This window comes from Phocoena sinus, chromosome 10 (genome assembly GCF_008692025.1).
Source record: "Phocoena sinus isolate mPhoSin1 chromosome 10, mPhoSin1.pri, whole genome shotgun sequence".
Lineage (NCBI taxonomy): Eukaryota > Metazoa > Chordata > Mammalia > Artiodactyla > Phocoenidae > Phocoena > Phocoena sinus.
This window is the reverse complement of record NC_045772.1, coordinates 5528919-5551324: the sequence shown is the minus strand read 5'-3', so window position 1 is coordinate 5551324 and position 22406 is coordinate 5528919. Positions and strand designations below refer to the sequence as shown.

The window sequence follows — 22406 nt, the reverse complement described above, 5'->3', positions numbered from 1 at the left end:
CCCTGCCCAGGCTGGGCCCTGGGGGCAGACACGGGCCGACGCGGTCCCTGTCCTCGGCCCCCGTGGCCTGAGTCACAGTGTACCATCAGGGGTCTGCTCAGAGGACGTGGGCCGCGATGGCAGCCCGGAGCGGTCGCGGAGAGGGGGCCCCGCAGTCAGCCTCAGCACAGAACTCCTGCGGCTCCTGGACCGGACCGGTCCCTCCCTCGGCCAGCGCTCCGCTCCCAGGCCGTGACTCTGACGTGCCCCCCACTCCCCGAGAGGCCCGGTCCCGTCCCACTTTGCTCCCGCCCCCCACTCCCCGAGAGGCCCGGTCCCGTCCCACTTTGCTCCCGTCTGGGGTGGTCACCCTTCAACCACTAGGACTCTCGGTTTTCCTGTCCTGGGGGCTCCCTCACTGGGATCTCAGCTCTGTGAGGGCTGTGACGTCACGGTCAGTTCAGTCCTCGGCGGGACCCCAAAGCCAAGATCAGGGCAGCCCGCGGCGGGGGCCCACGCAGCTCTACTGGAAGGCTCAGCGGTGGGTCAACACGGGCTGCAGCACCGCGGCGGGCACGGGGGCGGGAGGGGCTAGACGCAGGTGGGCCAACGCTGGAGGCTGGGGTGCAGAGACCGGCTTATGCGGGACAACGACCCAGCGGTGGGGGGCATTCTCAGAGCTTATTTCAGGCTGCTCGTCTAGCGGGAGAAGGGACAGGTGGGCCACGCAGGAAATGAGGCCTGAACGAAGAGGTGGCAGGGGGGAGGATGGAGAGAAAAAACTCCAGATCTGTCTGAGGGGTAGAAAGGATGGGACTTGGGAATATGTTTTTTTCACTCTTGACACCAAATGTTCGATGCAAACACACCCCACCCAGCCCCCTCAACAGATGGGATGAGCCACAGCGGGAGGCCCCTCACCCCTACACTCCCCCCCATCTCCCCTACTCCTGGCATCTGCCTCCTTTCCCCCTCCAAGCCACCCACGTCACCCACTGGTTCAGTTCCAGGGTCACTGCCACCGGCTCAGGCCCATCGGTCTTCCCCCACCCGCACCAGCTACCTGGGGGTCCCGGGAGCTCACTGCTCTCCCTCCGCCCACGAGGCCCCCAGGAACCCCTCAAGAGCTCCCGTCACTCAGGATGCAACCGTGGAAAGGCCCCAAGTGGGTCGTGTGGGCTGCTGCCACCCGCCCAGAGCCCACCTTGATGATGTCCAGGCCCGGCTGCGGGTACTCCAGGACCGGGAGCTGCTCGTCGATGTTCATCAAGCCGATCTCATCAGGGTCGGCCCCCTGGCTCACCAAATAGACCACCTCCTGCAGCAAGCTGGTGCCTGGAGGGAGAGAAGCCCAGTGAGGGGCGCCCAGAGGAAGCCCAAGGGCCAGCCCCTCTTGGGTCAGCGCCTGCCACCCAGAAAAAGGGCTGAAGGGCCGCAGAGCTGGGGAGCGTGCAGCGTCCCAGGAGTGCCTCGAGTCTAGTGGAAGAACACCGGCCTAGGCGTGAGACCTTGGCCCGAATGCCACCTCTCGGGGTGACCACGGGTGAGCCAGGTTTTCTGAGCTCCTGTTTTCTTGGCACTAAACGCAGGCAGGAGATTTCTCAAGGCTGTTGTGAGGAGTGAACAGGACACACAGTACCTGCCTCCCCAGGGCTCGAGGACTGTCATGAACGGACGATTCTCAGTCCTGGGTTTCCAGAAGCTGAATTTTCCTTTACCCAGGAGTGATGAAGGTCCAGGGGAATGACTCGCCAGCCAATAATGATTTACAATGAAAACTATGTCTACTGGTACCTGCTAAAGTGAAACACAGCTATGCCCTGTGACCGGAGAAATGTACACGACAACACCGACAGACACATACCGGAACGACCCTGCAGTGTTACTCAGAAGAGCAAACCTTGGAAACATCGGTCAGCAGCAGAATGAATGAATAAGCCAGGACACTCAGACAACGGGACACTAGGCAGCAGTGGAAGCCAGACAGCAAAGGGCGTCTGCTGTGTGATTCTGCATGCCCCCACTCCTGTGCGTTCCGGAATGGGGCAGTAGGCTGCGGCGACAGAGGTGAGGGCAGTGCTTCCCCGGGGGAAGCTTATCGACTCAAAGAGGACATGAAGGAGCTTCTGGGGTGCCGGGATGGCTCTTTACCTTGGTCTGGTGGCAGTTACATGGAAGTATGCACACACAAGGTATAATTCAATTCAAAGGAAACACCACCTGTCTGCCCAGCGCTGTGGTCAGCAGAACCTGCTCCCCGAGAAAGACGGAGGGGGCCCAGCCAGCATGGAGATGGGACAACTCAGCCCAGTGACACCCCAGACCCTCAAAGATGGAGAGAGGCCCTCCGGGGAACAGGTGCGCTGGTGTGTGTTGAGGGCGCCTCCCCCGCTCGTGGGGCCGCAGCTGCAGCCCTGCCCGCCAACTCCTTCCTCTCAGACCACCCCACGGGCTGTCCCAGCAACGCAGCTTGGACAGGTCCCCCATCCAGACTCGAGGACAGCCCTTCTGTGCCTTATGAACAGCGAATTTCAGATTCAGGGTGGATGGCTCCCAGCCTAGACCCTTCTGCAGCTTCCCAGTGTCCATACACTGGAGCCCGGTGGTCCCTTCACCTGTACTCTGCACCAGCCCCCTGGGGTGCGGGTTCCCCTCCCCCGGAGGCTCCCTGCTGGCCCTCACCCTGCAGCCCGTGCACAGCGGCTTCAAGTCGTCTCCTCCAGCAAGCGGGCCTTCCCGGACCCCCACGTCCCCCATCACTCATCCTCACCCGGCGCGAACTGCTTACGACGCTCTCAATTACCACACCGACTGCAAGGCCGCACTCCAGGGGCGACAGCGCCGTCTCCCTGCCAACACCCCCGGGGCCCAGCACACAGGACACGGCAGGCAAACCCAACATCTCAGCATCTGTGCAGGAAGGAAAAGCAGGGGCCTGGGTCGGGACACGCAGCGGGCCGATCCCACAAGGGCAGAGCCCCAGCAGCACCCGGGGTGGCAGGAAGGGAGCCTGGGGAGAAAGGCAGCTCTCTATGCTCCCCCAGCCCTTGCGCGGCCCCACTCCGTCCAGGCTTTCAGCTCCACTCCGGGACCGCGGCCAGCCAGGGCCTGCCCGGTCATCACCCCATCTGACCCCCCAGGAGAGACACACGGGCCAGGTCCTCCTCCCCAACCACCCTGGTCCCTTCGCTTCGGGGGAATCGGTCTCTGCTGCTGATTCCTCATCTCCCCCCCCCGCCCCCTGCAAGTGCTGCCCCTTCGTCTCCCAGCTGCACACACTCCCCCGGGGCCTCGAGCAGCCCCACCCCGAAGGCCAGCTCCACGCTGACCCCCGCACGCACCGACCCACGTGGAACCTGCCGCCCAGCTCCCCGCCGGACCAGGTGCCCCTGCCTCCTGCCCCCCGAAAGCCCGCCTCGCCCACCTACCATCAAGGTGAGCGCGGAGCCGACCCTTCCATCGGGGGCGCTGCTGGAGGCCCCGCAGCCCTCTGCCCTGCTCACCCTCCTTTCAGTCCAACAAAAGCAGCCAGGACCACCCGACCATCCCAACAGGGACTACCGAGGGCACCCCGTCCCTCTTAGGACCCCGCACCTCCGAGGACCCTCCGAGGAGTAGAGCAAGGTCTTCAACCTGGCCTGCAGGCCTGCCGGCCACACTCCATGCCCCATGCCCGGCGCCTCTCTACCTGCCTCTCTCCCTTTCCCGAGCTCCTACCGGCCTCCTGGTTGGTCCCGTGCCCGGAGCCCTTTCCTCACTCCCTCAGGTCCTTCAGGTGTGAGCGCTCCCCTGACCAGCCACATGACGAGCACCCTTCGCCCTGCCCCGGTCCCCACTGCAGCGACAGTCCGGGAACGGCCTGCACGGTCCTCTGCGCGCTCCCACCCCGCCGCCCTCCACAGGGCACGAGCGGTTTTGTCTGGCTCTTTGCCGGGACAGCCAGCACATGGCCAGGATCAGTTCACCTTTTCTGAATGCACGAACAAACCCTGGGTTTGTTCAACGGGATATGTCGATCAAGGAAGACTCCTCGAGGAGACAGCTTTTCAGCAAAGGCCCTGAAGGAAGAAAGTGTTGTGGCGGCTCTTCAATCAGAAAGAACTTCTGTCCATCAACCACAGGACCCTCACACCAACCTAAGAGGTGGGGACCACCACCCCCATTTACAGATGAGGCTCCTGCTGGTGAGGCCCGTCCACCCGGCAGCTCAGGGCAGCTGCACTGGGCGGGTCCGTGCGCTTAGAAATACGACTGTGCGAAGAGTTTCCACCAAAACAGGCCTCTCCCAGGGAGGTCTTCAGGACGCCCGCCCCTGCAGCCCCTGCAGGTAATGACCCAGACACACCCCGTTAGTATGTCTTACATCAATATCGACATGCCAGTTCCACAGGCTCCATCCACACCTCCATTAAACATCAGCATCGGAAGACCAGCCTCGTTAGGGCCCACAGGAGGCGCCCTACCTGTGAGGCTGCACACGGCAGAGGGAGGGTTCACAAGCACCCCCGCACGAACAAGGAAGCTCAGAGATCAGGTTCCAGTGCAAGGTCACAGAGCTGGAAAGGGGAGCGCTACCCCGGAAGGGGAGCCCACATCCCCACCTCCCTACACGGCCTCCCCAGCACCCCCAGGGGAGGGGGGACGGGTGGAGGGTCCTGTGCGAGGCTGTCGCGTTGCTGCGGCAGGACGCTGGGGGGCCTCCCCTCCCGCAGGTGCGGGCGAAGCGGGGCCTCAGCCCCCACCCCACCATCACCCTGCGTCCGAAGCCCCCAGGGAGAGGCGCCCGGGAGGCCAGCCCGCCGCCCAGCAAGTCCGAGCTGAGGCGGGGCACAGCCAGGCTTTCAACCCGGGAACACACAGGGCTGCCGGGTGGGTGGGACCGCCTGGCAGGGAGTAACACAAGCCACACGCTTTCCAACAGCTCGTTTTCAACTCAACAGACGTGATGCAATCCTTCACGGACCTGCTTCCGCCGACGGCAGCGAAATCACTCCCAGGTGGCACCTCAGCGTCGGCAGTGACTCTGACACCAGACCTCTGAGGCCAAGACCCGTAGGAAACCACTGGGGTTCCGGGTGGAACTCCCCCGGGATCCAGAGTCCAGTCCGACCTGCCACAAGGCTGGGGTGGAGCCCATCAAAATTCCCACCAGAACTCTGGGGACGGGGGCGCCAGCACTCTAGGGTCAGAACCAGTCAGAACTGAGCCCCCGACCACCAGGATCCCGGGGCTGGAACCCTTTGAAATTCTTTTTATTATTATTATTATTTATTTTCAGCTGTGTTGGGTCTTCGTTGCGGTGCGCGGGCTTCTCATTGCGGTGGCTTCTCTTGTTGCGGAGCACAAGCTCTAGGGCGCAGGCTCAGTAGTTGTGGCGTGTGGGCTCAGTAGTTGTGGTGCACAGGCTTAGTTGCTCCGCGGCATGTGGGATCTTCCCGGACCAGGGCTTGAACCCATGTCCCCTGCATTGGGAGGCGGACTCTTAACCACTGGTCACCAGGAAAGTCCTGGAATTCTTTTATTTTCACTTTGATTATTTACCAAAGTCACACATGTACCTAGTTTAAAAGTCAAAAGACTCAGGACAGGAAATCCAGGTCCCCTCCCCACCCCACTCCCACGTCCAGAGCAAACCCTTGCTGATTCTTCTCTTACCCTCAGGTTTCTGACGTGCTTGCATCATTGTTTCACGATCTGTGTGTTTTCATGGGCTACTGATTTCTGACTGAGCAAGACGACGACCCAGCCACGTTCCCTCCTGCAGGCTTCCCTGCCCCGACACGGTCCCGGGACAATTTTCAGTCTAATTCAAAGTACACCATGTCGTGACTACACTGTCTTTTTGCACAAGATTTTGTGTTTCCTTCGCCTGCTTGCTTAGTGTTCTATGGACCTATTAATAATTCCTTCTCCAGCTCTGTGGCAAACCCTCTCCGTACGGCCAAATGCAGGAGGTGTGCTCTAATCCCATTTATCTCTTGGGGTGGTGCCCCTGCCCCTCAGCGCCCCACGACTGTCTTCCTGCAATCTCCCTCGGGCTGGATGGACTGCGTCCTTGACCCGTGTGCCCCTCGCTGGTGCCCGTGCACACGGTGGCAGAGTCCACCCCGAGCTGCCTGCTGACCGTGACAACTGTGTGGGACGGTGTGTGACTACAAGCGCCTGTTTCTACCTCGCTCGGGACCGGCAGTTGGGCTGGGTATGGAATTCCAGGCTGGGGACCACGTCCCCTCAGAACCCTGAACGCACTGTTCCCGTCGTCCAGCTGCCAATGCTGCGTCGAGAACTCTGAGGTCCTCCGTTCCTAGTCCTTTGAACGTGGCCGTTCTTCGGGAAGCTTTGCAATCTTCTCTGTATCTCAGGTTTGAAATTTCACAGCCAAGTGCTTCAGCAGGGTCTCTCACTCAATCACAGTGCCTGGGGGCACATTCAGACACAGGGGAGTCTTTAACTCCCTCCTGGAGTTCTGGAAATCCTGGAAATCCTGGTTTCAGTAACTTTCTCTCTCCCATTCTCCCTGTTCTCTCCTTCTGCAACTCTGAAATCTTCCACTTTTTCTTCTCTTTTTGCTCCCATTTGTCATCAATTTGTAAAAATTTTTGCTCTACTTCCTAGGATATTTCCTCTGCTTGACCACCCAAACCTCACAACTGAGTTCTTAAAATTTCAACTACAATACCTGTCTTCACTCTCTGACGACATTACAGAGTTAGGAGTGCAGGTGGCAGGGCTTCCCTGGTGGCGCAGTGGTTAAGAATCCACCTGCCAATGCAGGGGACACAGGTTCAATCCCTGGTCTGGAAAGATCCCACATGCCATGGAGCAACTAAGTCCATGAGCCACAACTACTGAGCCTGCGCTCTGGAGCCCACAAGCCACAACTACTGAGCCCGTGTGCCACAACTACTGAAACTCACACGCCTAGAGCCCACGCTCCACAAGAGAAGCCACCGCAATGAGAAGCCCGCGCACCGCAATGAAGGGTAGCCCCCGCTCACCGCAACTAGAGAAAGCTCCCGTGCAGCAACCAAGACCCAACGCATCAAATTAATTAATTTTTTAAAAAAATCATAGTCCTACATACTAGGGATTTGCAACTAGAAGCAGAATTTAAAATAAAAAAAAAACAAAGGAGTGCAGGTGGTGTTTTGTTTTTCAGGTTTTCTTCTGCTCTGTACATTGTCTTTGATTCTGCCAAGCTCATTTTGCTGCTTTTTGTTTTGTTCGGTTTTTGCAGGCCTCTGTCCTTCACGTTGGAGACGTTAAGATCTGAAGACCTTGAGTCCATCCACAGGTTAAGAACGAGCCACTGGACGCAGCCACCTGCGTCCAGGCTTGTCCAGGACAAGACTTGTTGACTGCAGGGCTTCATGTGTCTGTAAACACAGCCCAGCCTGGGTGCCCTCAGAGCTGAGATGGGAGATGCCCACACGCAAGTATTTGTAAGTCTTTTCTTTGGGGTCAGTTTCTCCAGAGAAGATGCCTCCACTCTCTGTCCTGGGGGACCACAGGCATCCCAGAAGCCAAGGAGGGGAGGGTGCTGGGAACCTCCCTTTCAAGCATGTAGCTTTCATTCGACCCCCATTTCCAATTGAGCACTGTACCCCAGCCTGTAGCTCTGCATGGCATCCCCAAGCCCACAGCTTCTCTGGATCAACTTCCCCCAAAGAAACCCGTCTTTGTAACAGCTGCCTGCTCTCAGCCTCCGCGTATCACGGCGGCCACCCTGAGGGGCATGATTCCTGGGGCCCTGCAGCGAAGGGGTTCACATGCTGGCTGCGCTGCCCTCTGCTGGCATTAGGTTCTCTACCCACTAAGTCAGCTAACACTGAGCCACCACATCTGAGCTTCCAAACAGTCTCCACCTCTCCTTCTCCCTGGGAGGAGGGCCTCAGAGCTTCCTACTCCTGGAGCGTCATGTAGTGAGGTTTGAAGAGGAAGCGGCGATGAGCAGGCGTGCTCAAGTCTGCCCCACGGGCACTCTGCAGGCACCGGACGTCAAGGTGTCACAGCCGGGGTCAGTCCAGCTCCCTCAGAAACAGCAACAGCTGCGCACATGAAGCTGCCGCCCACGGAGCTGCCAAACCAGCCGGGCCTGGGGTCCTGCAGGCCCCTTGCCGGGGGGTGGGGGGGACGTGCTAACCCAGCAGACACTGAGAAGGCCTCCAGGACACGCCCCTTGGAAAGGAAGGAGCAAAGGGAGCTGCTCTCCTTGAGCACCTCCTCGTCCTGGGAACATTCACAGGGGCTGTCTCAGCTCCCGAGACAATCCTGACAGGGGACACGGAGCCCAACAAGGATGGGCACAGGTTCCCGTCTCAGGCTGCAGTGGACGGGAACCGGGACAAGAGGCCCAGGCTGGCTCACACGAGGCGCCCTGCAGGCCCCCAGGGACAGCTGAGGATGGTGCTCAGCGTGCCAGGCGCTGTGCCAGGAGCTCACACGGCCCCTCCCCATCTGAGCCACACAGGCCGCTCAGCGGCCTCTGCCGCCACGTCTCACACACGACAAAGCAGACTTGGAGGCGAACTGCCTGGGGCCACAGACGCGAGCGGGCCGTGAACCCAGGACCCAGAACAGTCTGACTCCAGAACCAGAGTGCTTCGACACACCACACCACACGCACACACGCACACACACACACCACGCCCATGTGCCCCCCCACACATATACACAGACACCACACGCACGCAGCACACACACACACACAGACACCACACCCAAATACCATACACACACCCCACACACGCACACACACACCCCACACACATATACACACACACACCACACACAGCTCACAAAGCAAGTGGGCAGCAAAACCAAGGCCACAAGCCACACGTTCTCATTTCCAGGCTAAAGCTCTAACCTCAGACCCCACCACTTCCCAGCTGGGGATGGAGCAAGGGTGAGACAGAGGGAGGCGGGGCTGGACCCTGGAAAGTGAGCCTGGCCTGTGCTCTGTGCCCTGCTGGACACAGAGGGGAAACAGACTTGGCCACTGGGTGTGACTGTCCCTCCTATGGGGCGATGCCAGATGCTGTGACACAGCTGGACCGACAGCCAGGTGGCGAGGCTGCCCATCCCCAGACAGCCCTGGCTGCCACAGTCCCTGCTGCTGAGGACTGGCATCTGGGGCCCACATTCCCAGCCGCGCTCTGCAGCGACTGGGGGGGCCTGACGAAGCCACCAGGCTCCAGCCTTCAGTTTCCTTAGGGTGAAATTCTCCTGGGCCTTGAGCTCTCGGGTTCCTGGGTTCAGAGATGCGGACACACACTCAGGACCCCGCACACAGCCCCCTACCGAGAGGCTGCCGACCCCTCAGGCAGAGCGGGCGGCTCCCCCAGGAGGGAGAGGCCCCACCTCCAGGAGGGTCTGGGGAAGTCTGGGAAGGCTCTTCTTAAACAGCAGCCTTCGACCTGGGACCCAAAGGACAGGAGCACGGACCAGCGAGATGCAGCGCGTCAGGGAGGGGCTGGGGGTACAGCAGTAGGAGCCCCAGTTCTCCACCCTGCCCCACCCACACTGTCTGCCCTGAGACTTCACAGCCCCTCCCAGAAGAGGGTCCCCATGATCGCAGGCACGGCAGGGACTGGCTGTAGCCAGGGAGGCAAAGGCACAGAGCTTTGCACGCTCCCACTTGCTCTTCTGTGCTTCTAGCATTGCCAAGGGAAGGACACTCCCAGCCTAGCCTCCTGGTCCAGGGACACCTGATGAGAACCGCCCCAGCCGCGACCAGCCTGCCGCAGGGCCCCCAGGCAGCCCGCAGATGCACGGGCTGAGATCCGGACAGCGGACCCTGGGCTACAGTAATAACCCCTGTCTTTAGGCGCTGAGTCTGGGCTGTCTCTTACACAGCCACAGGCAGAAAATGCTCCGGGTGGAGCCGGAACGAAAGAGAAGAAATGAAATTAAGGGCTAGCAGCGTATCAGGCTTTCCACGCCCATCATCACATCCGATCCTCCCAGCAGCCCAGCGAGATATCACCCCATCTGAAAAGGAGCACACCGAGACTCGGGAAGGCTGAGCGCCTTGCCCCAAGTCGGATTCGGGCCTAGGTCATTACAATGCCTCCTCCAGCAGACCCTGTCAGCGCCCACCATCCCATCTCGGCACCCTGGAGTGCGGTGGGCAGACCCCACACGAGGAGCTCCTGCACCCGCTCTCCCTGGGCCCCAAGCACCCTCCACTGCTGGGAAGCGGGAGCTGACGGATGAGGCCCGGCCCCCACCTCTTGAGGGAGACCCCCGTGCTGTGCCCACCCGTCTCCCGAGGGTACCGCTCCTAGCTTCCTCTTTGCCGCACCTCCTGAGACCACCTCCCACCTCACTCCTCCACGCCGAGCCTCGCTTCCAGGTTTCCAGGCCCCAGGCTCACCCCCTCCTCGTGCCGGGCCTCGCCCCTCCCATGGGGGAGGCAAGACCACGTGGGCACGAGCTTCAAGAGGCCACATCTGAAATCCCGGCTCGGCCGCTTCCTGAGGCCTGGACCCCAGGAAGACTCAGCCCGTCCCAGCAGGTCTACCCACCACACCCCAGGGGAGGACCGCCCACGGATCAAACGCCAGGACCCACGTGCCGGGGCCCCGGAGCCAGCCCCCGTGGGCTCTGTCCCCAGGGCCCGGGCCCGTTTCTCCTCGGGCCTCAGTTCCTCACCTGATAAGGGACATCTCTGGCCGTGAGGCTCTGAGGATGACAGGACACCCCCCCCCCGCCCCCGTTCCCGGCACAGAGACGGGCCACGCTCTCAGCTCCCAGTCTGCTTGAGGCTTGAGAAGGATCAATGCAGACTCGAGCATCTGTGCCATCACCAGACCACGGCCTGCGCTGGTGGGAGTGCGGGCCCAGGAGACCCTGGCTCATCCCAGGCTGAGCTGAGCCTCATGAGAGCCACCTGGAAGCCCAAGCCTCTCTGGCTCTCCAGTCCCTCTGGAAATGACTTGTTTAGCTTCCGGAAACCCCAGGAAGTGTGCAAAGCATGCTTTGGGGGGGCTTCTGCCTCCTGACGGCCCCTGCACTTGCCCTAACGTGCTCCAGAAGCCCCAGCTGGGTCCCCACCCGCTGCTAACAGCAGAGCATCACTCTGTCCAGACCCTGTCTGCCCCCCAGAAGCTGCAGACACGGCCACCGCCTCGCCTGACCATCAGGACAGCGGGAAGCAGTGCCGCCCCAGCCAGGGTGCAGAGAGCTGGGAGGAGCACGGCCCGACACTAACTGGCAACGGCCAGACAAGCTGCCAGACCCCACCTGACTCAAGTCCGTCAGAGAGCTGAAGCTGCGGGGCAGCCAAGAGACTGGAACCCCAGGAGGACGGGCCAGGGGGAGGAGAAGCCAGGCGCCACGCACGCAGGAAAGAAGAATCCGGCTGGAATTTCCCCAGAGTGCAAAGGCTGACGGCGGGCTTGCAGAGCAAGAGACACAAGGGGAGAGCTGGCACCAAGCAGACGCTCTTCTGCAGACCTACTAGGTGCTCGTGAGAAAGATGAGGGGTGGCAGGGTGGAGACAGCGTTCCTCAACATCATGGCTGCAGGAAAAGGAAAGAAACCTGCTGGGACTCTTCTCCTCTATGGGAAGAATGCATTAAGCCATTGGGGGAGGGGCAGCAAAACCTGTTACCCCCCAGGGCGCTGGTGAAGACCCAACACGGCTGGAGACTGGGTGAAAGAAAAGAACTCTGCCCCTGCGGGAGAGGTAGGAACTTGCCCCTGGGCTCTGAGACCCCCAAATGCTGAAAGAGGAACAGGAAACTCTTTCCTGCGCAAGACCCACCATCAAGGCAGAGCTGGCTGCCACTAAGGGCATCACTGAGAAAGCCCTACCAAGACCCAGGAACCCAGGGCCTGCCTAAGGCTGCAGCTGGACCAGGTGACAGAGGACCTCCCCTCAGAACCTTCCCCTCTCAGCCAGCAACAGAGCAACCAGAAACAGCAGTCCACCCCTGAGGTAGGAGACAGGGTGTGGGGAGAAACCCCTCTGAGACTCAGACCAAGAGCTGAGGGTAGGGAAGAAACACTGAGGAAAGACCCTCTGGAAACTCAGCTTCCCACGCAAAGCACAAGGTGATGCTATAGGAATTAAAACCAGTCGTCACTCAAGTGCCCAGAGGGACAACAGAATCCAAACACAGCCCTCCTCCTACCAGACTGACTCACCACCTACACTAATGGCAAGAAAAGCCAGGCCCATTTCCAAGCATAAATACAACTGACTCCAATCTCTAATGTGGGCACACTGTGTCCAGCATTCAATCAAAAAGTACTACACATTAAGAAAAGAAAAAAAAATTATATATATATATATATATATATATACACACACACACACACACACACACACACACACATATATATCCCAGTCAAGAAACAAAACAATCAACAGAATCAGACTTTAAAATTAATCTGATTAAAATGTTAAAGGATTTCATGGAGAAGATGGACAAAATGCATAAACAGATGAATATTTCAGCAGAGAGATGGAAGCTACCAAAACAATGAGATACGAGAGGAAAAATAAAAACACGATAACAGAAATACAGAATGCTTTCAGTGAGCTCATCAGTAGACCTGACACAGCGGAAGAATCAGTTAACACATTACTGACCGGGGGATTTTTGCAGAAACTAACGTCCGTGGCCATAATACACCTCTGGTCAAAAATGTGTTGACCTGAAGATTGGTCAACAGAAATTACCCAAGCTGAAACACAAGGAGAAAAGAAGGGTGAAAAAATAGAATATACAAGAGCTATAGGATAGTATCAAACAATCTAACACATATGTAATTGGAATCTCAAAAGAAGAGAAGACAGAAGAAATATTCATAGGGATAATGGCTGAGAATTCATCCAAAAGTAGGAAAGGCATCAAACCATAGATCCAAGAAGCTCAGAGAACCCCAAGCAGAGTAAGCATCCCCCTCCCTGAAAAAATACATACCTAGACACATAATATTCAAGCGCTGAAAATCAAAGGTAAAGAGAAAATCTTGAAGGCAACCGGGGGGATAAAAAGGGCCATTCCGAAAGGAACAAAGAATCACAGCTGACTTTTCAACAGAAGCGATGCAAGCCAGGAGACAATGGAGTGGCAGCTCTAAAGTGCTGAAAGATAGGAGGGAGGCACGGGAGGATGTTCAGTCCCACAATGAACAGATGAGAGGAGCTGGAAAACGGGAAGTCCTCATCAGGTAATCAGAGGGAAGGAAAAGGAGAGGAAGAGGGGGGAGGGGAAGAGCACACCAGACAGAGGGAGAAAGACTGGAGGGAAGAAGGAAGCAGGCGTGTTCAGACAGTCCTATGTGGCTGGTGAGAAAGGGGGCAGACCAGGTGAAATCAGACCACAGGACGATGGGCTACAGAGTGGAGTTTACCGTTGACTGAAGGCAATGCGGGGGGGCGGGGCAGCGAAGATGTGTAACGAGGGACTGCCCGAGGTCAGGTTTGTGTTTCTAAGAGGTCACCTCTGCTGCAGAGTGAAAGGTGAACCAAGGGGGGAGGCCACGCAATAGTCCAGGTCAGACAGGAAGGGTCCCATGACCGTCTCGAGGGCTGAGAGCGTAGACGGACCTGAGAGCTTTTACTGGGTGCAGGAGCCACAGAAGCAAGTAACAAAGTGCATGTGGGGGCGGAGGGTAGGGGAGTGCGGAGAAGCCGTCACTGTCTAGGGGGAATGAGAAATGAGAAGCCCGGATGAGACCCTGGAGCTCAGAGTGGGGCCGGGGGTCTCTTCCTGTTCCACTGGTATCAGAAAGATGCTCTTCCCGGAGGCCCTGCTCCTTCCTCCAGAATCCTATGGGTGCCTCTCGAGGCTCTCTCTCCCAAGCCCCATACAGCGATGAGAAGAATGTTCCCCTGGCCAACCCAGGCGCTTGGACTTGCCCCCTCCTTCCCCAATTGCAAGCCCTCTTCATTATGTAAAAACATGCTGAGTAAGAGCAAAGGGGAGGGAGAGGGGAGAGGGGAGAGGAAGTAGGCAGTTGTCCTGCTCAAACCTCCTGGTACCTCTTCAGGCGTCTGCACGCTCTCCCAGGGAGCGGGGAACTGAGCACTGGGTTAAGGAGCACTCATCACCCTGTGTCGCTGGAAGGGAGGGACGGTCACCCTGATCTTGGCACAAACATGAGCTCAGGGTGGGTGACAAGTCCCTCCCTGAAACCTTGCAGGCTGCTTCCTGATCCGCATTCGAGACCAGTCTCCTCCCCAGACTGTGGGAAAGTGCAATGCGGTAACTGCATGTGAAAACCTGGGGAGCGTCTGGCACAGAATGGATGCTGGGTGGGCGCCGGTTCCCATCCCCACTGTCCCTCTGCCAGCTCTTCCCGTGGCTGCTTCCTCTCCACCGTCTACAAGTGAAAACTGTACACTCACATGCCGATACCGCCCTTTCCCCTCACTGGGCCTGTTTCTATCCAAAAAAGGAAACAGTCGCGAGAACACAGGACTGTTCTGAGGCTCAAACAAGGGAGAGGGAGTAGCTGCGATTGGTAATCCCACCTGCCCTCATGGCCGGCTCCCTGCCCACCTCCTCCATGCAGGCCCCCAGTGATCCTCCTCCTGCCTGGGCCCCTGACCTGACCCTGGGAATGACCACCCTGGCCTGTCAGACAGCTTTCGGCATCAGGGGCCTGGCTTCCCAGTATCACTGCGGGCTCCTTGAGGACAGCGTCACCTCATTCATGACACTTCCCGAGCCCCCCTCTCCTGGGCATGGTGACAGACACAGTCAAAGAAAACGAAGAGCTCTTCCAGCCTGGGGCCTGTGGGCCTCCCCGCCCCAGGTGTCTTAACATTTAAGACTTACATGAACCCATCAGGCCCAACCCTCTCATATTTCATGAGCAAACTGCAGTCGCACAGTGACAGGGCTAGAGCTGGCGCCAGATGCTCCCCCCTCCCCAGCAGTGATGCGCTGCTTCCCTCCTCATCAGTGACAGGAGAATGAGGATACACTTCAAGACAGGCGGGAACCAAAAGGAAAGGGAAGTCAGGAGGTGGGTGCTCTGCCCGAGCCACAGAGCATGCTCCAGAGCCAGTCTCCACGACCTTGGGGACCCCGGGGGCAGACACAAGACGTCTCCCAGACACAACTGGGTTCAACACTCAACATCCTGGGACCAAAGAGGCTATAAGAACGGATGACGACCAGCAAGCGACAATGAGAAGGGTCCCCCTCAGAAGGCACAAGGGGCTCCCACTGCTGGTGTCGCGGTGTGAACCAGCGTGAGGATGGACACAGCTGACATCCGTGCTGCGCAACACGAGAGCCGCTAGCCATGCGGCTCCTGAGCTCGTGAAATGTGGCGACTGCCACCGGGGAACCGAATCTCTAATTTTATTTCATTTCAATTCATTAAACTTCAGTACCCACCTGTGTCTAGAGGCTCCTGTATCAGACAGCACAGTCCTAACCTGTCACCCGAGCTCAAACGTCAGAAACAGAAAAAAGTTCTAGAAGTAGTGACGTGCTGTGGGAAAAAAGCAGGATCCACTTATTACTACCTTTACCACCAGACGTCCCCTGCCCTGTGAACCCCAGTTCCCCACCAGAGGGGGCAGGGTGGACAAGGGACCCTGGGGCCACCTGCAAGTTCACTAAGACCTCCTAGACTTGGGCACTGGAAACCCAAGGGGCCCCGTGGTCCCCTGCAAGGCAAGGAGGGGCCTCTGCTAGTCCTGACTACTCGCCCCAGTCCCAGCACCAACCACCCTACAGCTGCCTGTCCCCCAGCGGACTGAGCGCTCACTGAGGGCAGGCACCAGATGGGACTCTGCTCTGCACCCCCGGCACCTAGGAAAGCGTCTGGGCGCCGCGGGCGCTCAGGGAGTGAAAGCTGGCATCAACAGCACGAGCCTTTCCTGTGCTCACGGTGCATCCGGGACGGGAAGGAGCCCTGGCCCACCATCTCACTCATCCTCACAGCCACCCGGCAAGGCGCTGAGGTGGTTTCTCCTATCCCCGAGGAAAGCCCAGCTCAGAGGGGTGATGTCATCTGTCCGGGGCCATCCAGCAGGTAAGTAGCACAGCTGCGTTCAAACCCAGGCCTTCCAGCTCCAAAGCCAGGCGCTTAATCTCTAAGCACCAGTGCCTCCTACAAATCCACTCCTGGTGGGGAGGAGAAGTGGGGGAGGGAAGGGACGGGAAGGGAAAGGAAGCGTGAACTGGGCCACCTGAAGTTCACGTGACTCAGAGCAGTGACAAAAACCCTAAAATCCCAAAGTGCCCTGCGACTTCCATCCCAAAGCGCACAAGAGAAGGTGGGAGCCTCCCTCCGCCTTGAGGCCCGAGTCTGGCTGTCCTCCTCTGGAGGGGAAGGGGCAAGGCTGGCTGCGGACCAGGGGACCTGACTAGACTGACTGTCCTTCAGCAGCCGTGTGACTCTGAGCAAGTTCCTGCCTTCTCTGAGCCTCTGGATTAACATGGCAGAGCACCTGGCATACGGGACTCGCCAAGGGGCCGCTTCATTGTTCCTAGGGCATCCCAGGTCCCATCACAAAGTGCGAATGGCCTGTGTTCAAAGTAACAGTCCCTCCAAGGATCCCAGAGCCAGAGTCGCCTCTCCAACTATGCAATTTATGATGTGGATTTCACAGCAGGGGAAACAGGGGCTCAGAATCACCCAGGGGCAACGACTTGGGAGAACCCAGATCCTGCCCCCCCCAGACTGCCCCTCCTGTTGCATCAGCTGCCGCTGGAGATGACTTCCAGGGCCCTCGTCCTCCGGTCGAGAGAAAACCTTTCGGGCAGATCTTTGGGACCAGTTCTTCAGTCCCCTTCGTGATCATTTCGTGTAATGAACTTTACAGGCAGTGTGGGTTGGGGGAACGGGGGATCTTCAGAAGCACTGGTTTCAGCTAGTGCAGGTCATCCTTCCTGAGAAAACATCTCACCTATCCTGTCACCATCCCACAAACTGGATGAGAAGGATGGACTGGGCCAAGGTCGAGAACCAGGAAGAAAGCAAAGAAGGAACAGAAGATACTGGCCTACACAAAACCCAGGACTCTGCTTCTCCTTTACTCCTGGGCTCGTGGTCAGCTCAAACAAGCCTCACACCGGGCACGTGAGCTTGAGCACGTCACTTCACCTCCCAGAGGCTCCGTGCCCGACCTGTGAAAGGGGAGACCACCTCTGAGCAGAGAGCTCTGAAGCGAGTTTGCTGTGATGACGAACACACACAGCGACAAAGCACGGCAGGTAGTCAGCTGTGCAGTTACTACTGTCATTTGCTCCTGGCTCACATAGTTCTAACAAGGGAGTCTTCAGGCTGCCCAGCCCTCAGGTAGAAGGTAAAAGATAAAAGGAGCAGGCAGGGGGCAGACGGACAAACAACGAGGGCCTGGAAAGGCTATAAGGTCTGTGGAAAACATTTTTTAAGTTTTAAAAAGGAGGCTCCCTGGGGCTCTGTGCAAAGGGACCCCACACAAGGATCTCTGGCCACCGTTGGATTCTCCGTCACCAAAAGAAAGAGCCACGTGTTTACTCTCCTTGTGAAAAACTCTAGGATATGTTTTTGTTTGTCTCTGAAAGATGCAAGTTACAAACAAGATGTGAGTTTTGGTTACCTAGAAAACTTCCTTAAACCTACACCTCATTCCCCATCGAGGTGCCCAGAAAGAACCCCAGCAGGCCCCCAGTGCAGGGCCCCTCTAAAGGATCCCCCAGAAGCCCCAAGTACATGCTTTTCAACAAAGCTCTAAGCCTGGTCCTCCCCCAGCCTGCCAGCTACTTAACTTCTCACCCGCCATCTCCTTGCCATGAAATGGAGGGAGGGCACAGAACCACAAACGCTCATCTGCAATTCCAAAACCCTCAGGAACACCCCAAACCAAGTTCCTCACAATTCACAGGGAGGCAAACCCTGCCCTAAACTAACATGAGACAGTTTTTAGTCTTTATTGATCCCACTTAACGTGAGGGTTCAAAGTACAGCCCCACCACACCCAGCTGGGTGGGGGGGTGGTCTTACATGTAGGAATGGTATCTGTGGCTCTAAAATCTGACCAATTCTGAATCCCCATACCTCCTTCCTTTCCTTCTTCCCAAGGATGGCTCAGCAGCACCTCCAGACTTTTCCCCACCCTCCACTGACAGCCCCTTCTCCAACCTTCCTCGGAGGACCGGGCGTACTCCTCGGGTGTCTGGGACCCTGCACAGCTGGGACAGCCAAGTGTACAGCTCTTCCCGCAAGCTACCCCCCTGCTCCTCCAACACGACCTCCAGGCTGCCCCCCTCCACACCAGGCATCAGACGCACTGCACTGTCTGGATTCAGGCGTCTCCCTGCCTCTCCAATTCAGCGGCAGCAATCGAAACCTGCAGGAACGATCAAACAGGAAAGCTGCTTCTTTTCCCTACGAACCTCAGAAGGCAGTACACGATAATGTCTTATATCAGGTCCCGGGCACAGACCAGCCTGGCTTTAAATCTCTGCTCTGCCACTCATCAGCTGTGTGACCTTGGGCAAGCAACTTCCCCTCTCTGAGCCTCAGTTCCTAGACTGTAAAGTGGGGATGATCACCTCTACCGTACACGGTTGTCATGAAAATGACATCAGTTAATGCTAGGAAATGTGAATGCCCTGGGTTCTGCCCGACACCAGGGTGATGGAGGCGGCCCTGAAACAAGGGAACACACCAGGCACGCATTCCGGGCACGGCCAGTCCCATCCCCCACCCGGTACCCACGCAGGAAATGAGGGACGCACACAGCCCTGCTGTCCCTTTTATCCCCTTCCCAGATCACCACCAGGACTCTGCGCTCATCAAAGGCTGAACGGGCCCAGGAACAGAGAGGTTAAGTGACTGTCCAAGGTCACACAGCCAGTTGGACAACGGGAGCGAAAGCAGGGAAGGGTGATGGGCCTGGGCCTATCCTCCTGGCAGCTCCTGCCAAACCGGCTCCATCCCCACGGGACGCTAGCTGGCCATGGGCACCGGGGCCCACCTCCAAAGACTGGTTTCCCCAAACGCTGGCCGACCACCCCCCACCCCGCCCGGTCGGGTTCTGGGCACCGCGCCCTCGCCCTCCGCCCCCGACGGGAAGCCCCCGGCGCTGGCGCATCGTCTACGCGGGCGCGCCGCAGAGCCGGGCGGGGTCTGCCCGGGGCTCACCGGACTTGGGGTAGGTGACGATCCACACGTCGCTGGGCCGCACCGGGAAGTTGGCGATCTCCTCCATCTTCCCGCGGCAGAAGGGCGGTAGCCGCACGCCATGGAACTCGAAGTACTTGCTCTCGAACTCGCCCGGCGTGCTGGGGGTCTCGGCCTCGCTCTCCGCCATGCCGCCGCCGCCGCCGCCGCCGCCACAGCCCGGCCCCGCAGCCGCGCCGCCCGCTCCCGGCCCGCGCCCCTCACCCGCGCCCTCACCCGCGCCCGCCACCCCCAGCCGCCGCGCGGCGCTCTGCAGGCGTGACGTCACGGCGCCGCCCGGCCCGCGCCCCGCCTCAACCGGCGCTGGCGAAGGCACTCCGTGGCCGTGACGTCACGACGCCGCGGCGCCCAAGCCGGCGTGGAAGCCGCGCTCCGCGGGTATGACGTCATGGCCCCGCCCGACGCGCGCCGGCTGCCCTCCGCAGACCTGCGGTAGTGGGGCCTCCGGGCCCGACCCGCCCCACACCCGGCAGCAGCCACCCAGCCGCCCCGAGGGCCGACCAAGACCTCTGTCCGCCGTCCTCCTCCCAGCCCTCCGTCCACATCACCTCCGTCACGCGTACATTCACTAACCTAGTGACTCCGTCATTCAGCAAGCGTTCAACACAGAAATACTCCAGCTAGGAGTGACCTTGAAGATTAATTCATTTATTCAACAAATATTTAGGGAACATCCGATCTGTACCAGACTCTGGTCGAGGTTCCCGACCAGTGAGACTGGCTCCTCTTGGAGCTTACATTTGTGAACAACGGAGATAATTTCAGATCGTAATGGGAGCTGTGAATAAGATGCTTCACAATATCCTGGGCGGAAAGGGGGCTGTTAATTGCAGATTCCCAGGGCCAAGCCGCAGACCTCGGGATATCCAAGGCTCTTGGGATCGTGCCCCGCAAATCTGCATTTAAAACGTACTTCTTATGCAGACCACATTTTGAGAACAACAGGATTCTATAGAGGCTTTAGTACAATCCCTCAACCATTCACTCAAGAAACAGATGCAGGCATACCTCATTTTATTGTGTTTTGCAGATGTTCTGTTTTTTTACAAATTGAACGTTTGTGACAACCCTGCATTGTCAAATGATGGTTAGCAATTTTTAGCAATAAAGTAGTTGTTAATTAAGTCATGTACATTCTTTTTCTACAAGAAATTATGCTATTGCACATTTAATAGACTACAGCACAGTGTAAACATAGTTCGTGTGATTAGCTTTATTGCAGTATTCGCCCCATTGCAGTGGTCTGGAACCATTCCTGCAATATCTCCGAGGTATGCCTGTATTAAGCACCTACTGTGTGCCTAGGGGAACACAAAGATGAAAACGATAATGTCCTGGCCTAATTCTCTGAGGTTCAGTGTCCCTGGCTTTGAAAAGGGAACAATAATCTCTACCCCTAGGTACTGTAGTTGAGAGGACAGAGAAAACTACACCAGCAAGAATCCAGAGCAGAGCAGGTGGACAGGACCTACTTGCTCTCTCTCCTTCGTCCCCTGGACTGAGACACTTGCAGTCTGGCAAGGGAGCCACACACGTGGGCTGAGAGGTGTGGGCCACATGTACACGGTGGATGGAGAGAACAAGGAGAGCATTAACTCACCCATGCCCCCTGCAGTGGAAGCGCAGAGCCCTAACCACTGGACCGCCAGGGAAGTCCCAAGGATGTCTTTACAAAAATGAAAGAGAAGATTCCAAGCACCAAGACATTGTTAAGAACAATTAGGTAATGGCACAAAGACAGGTAGCCAAAGGCTAGAGGAATTGAGTGAATGAATAAGCTGATGTTTCAGGTGAGGTTCTCACTATGGAAGAGCAAGGGAGAACCCTTGCTCTTTTTAGATTGGGGTCTAAGGTATTGACATGAATTTATTATTTGAAAAACTATCTATTTCTTATCTTTGCTGAAAAGGCCTTTAGGTTCTGTATTCCAGCAATACTAGGCACAGTCAGTGTCCAAAACTTGGTTTCTAAATACTTCCCACCAAAAGGAACCAGGGTTTCTTGGAGAAAAGACTAATTCCACAGCTGGGCAAAGAAAGTGCAAGATGAGCCTAAAATATCTTTGGGGGCAAAAAAAAAAATAAGAAGAAACTGTCAAAAATGATGGGAATAGGTCAAAAGAACACAGGAGCTGGTTTGAAAGATCAAATGAGGAGCACTTTGCACATGTTAGACAAGAATTGGAAACAATTCAAATGTCCATCAACATTAGGCTGGATAAATTGTGATGTATTCATACAATGGAATTCTTACTACATAGTGATTTAAAAAAAGAATTACTGGTATATGCAACAACACAGGTGAATTTCACAGTCAAAATGATGAGCGAAAGAAGCCAAACACAAAAGGCAATATGATTCCATCCATATACAATTCAAGGACAAACAAAACTACGGTCAGAGGTCAGAAAAATGTTTAATTTGGGGCAGCGGGAGGAGGTTGACTGGGAATAGACACAAGAGTACCCTCCAGAGTATTGGAAACATTATATCTCGCTCTCAGTGATGGCCACAAGGTGATATACGCATAAGTATAGATGGATATAGATGTGGATATAGATACAGATGCAGACACAGGGTCTGCTTCATGGTCATGCAACCAGGGGAGTCAGAAGGGCCCTGCACTTGGGGTTTAATGCTCTGTGTGTGGTCAGCATCTTAAAATTCTTAATAATTTTATCTTGGAACTTGTGCTTTATAAGTGAAGTCTGATGGTCAATGAGGCATGTGCTGAGGGCTTGGAGCCTTGGCTCATGGGAGGTCCCACCTCCTGCCACCTTCCAAGGTCTTGACTGCCCACTCCTCTGTTCTCTAGTGTCCCAACCCTGTGGCCATGGGGACTTGGGGCCAGCGCCACGAGGGTCAGGTCTGATGTTGACACCCCATGGCATCTCAGAGTGGGGCATGATAGAAACCATCCCTGTCTTCTCTGTCCTAAACTGACGGCACCCCGGTACATTTGGTGGATGAATCAACAAAGATGAGCCTCCCTCCCACCATCGGTTCAGGTATCCATTCCTCTGGTGGGGATGTTGCAATTCCCTTGGGACATCAAGCCAGCGGGAAGGGGTGATGCCTGGCTTGAGGTCTTCGCTCCCAGCCAGGGCAAGATGCCTCAGCCCCACAGCTGACAGGAGGACATGGACAGCCAATGGGCTGCTCTGGAAGTCATGGGCTGGGTGCCCCAGGCTCCTGTGAAGGTCTGCAGGTACCCCATGAGTACCCCGGTTTTGGAGAGAGTGGCATTAAATAGAAAATTAAAAACATCATGATAGGCTGAGAGAT

General features: G+C 57.2%; 1 protein-coding gene across 3 annotated transcripts in view; it reads right to left on the bottom strand.

The window, feature by feature from the left end:
* Nucleotides 1-19316, bottom strand: part of SULT4A1 (sulfotransferase family 4A member 1) — a 31266-nt gene extending 11950 nt beyond the window's left edge. For all 3 annotated transcript variants that reach the window (XR_004351920.1, XM_032646794.1, XM_032646795.1), the window contains exons 1-2: nt 19084-19316; nt 1184-1314 (exon numbers count right to left, since the gene is read on the bottom strand). Coding sequence is in view for 2 of the 3 variants with exons in the window: in XM_032646794.1 (XP_032502685.1) it covers nt 1184-1314; nt 19084-19252 (300 nt within the window). In the remaining variant the exon portion in view is untranslated. The remainder of the gene's footprint in view (nt 1-1183; nt 1315-19083) is intronic.
* Between the last annotated feature and the right edge of the window lie 3090 nt (nt 19317-22406).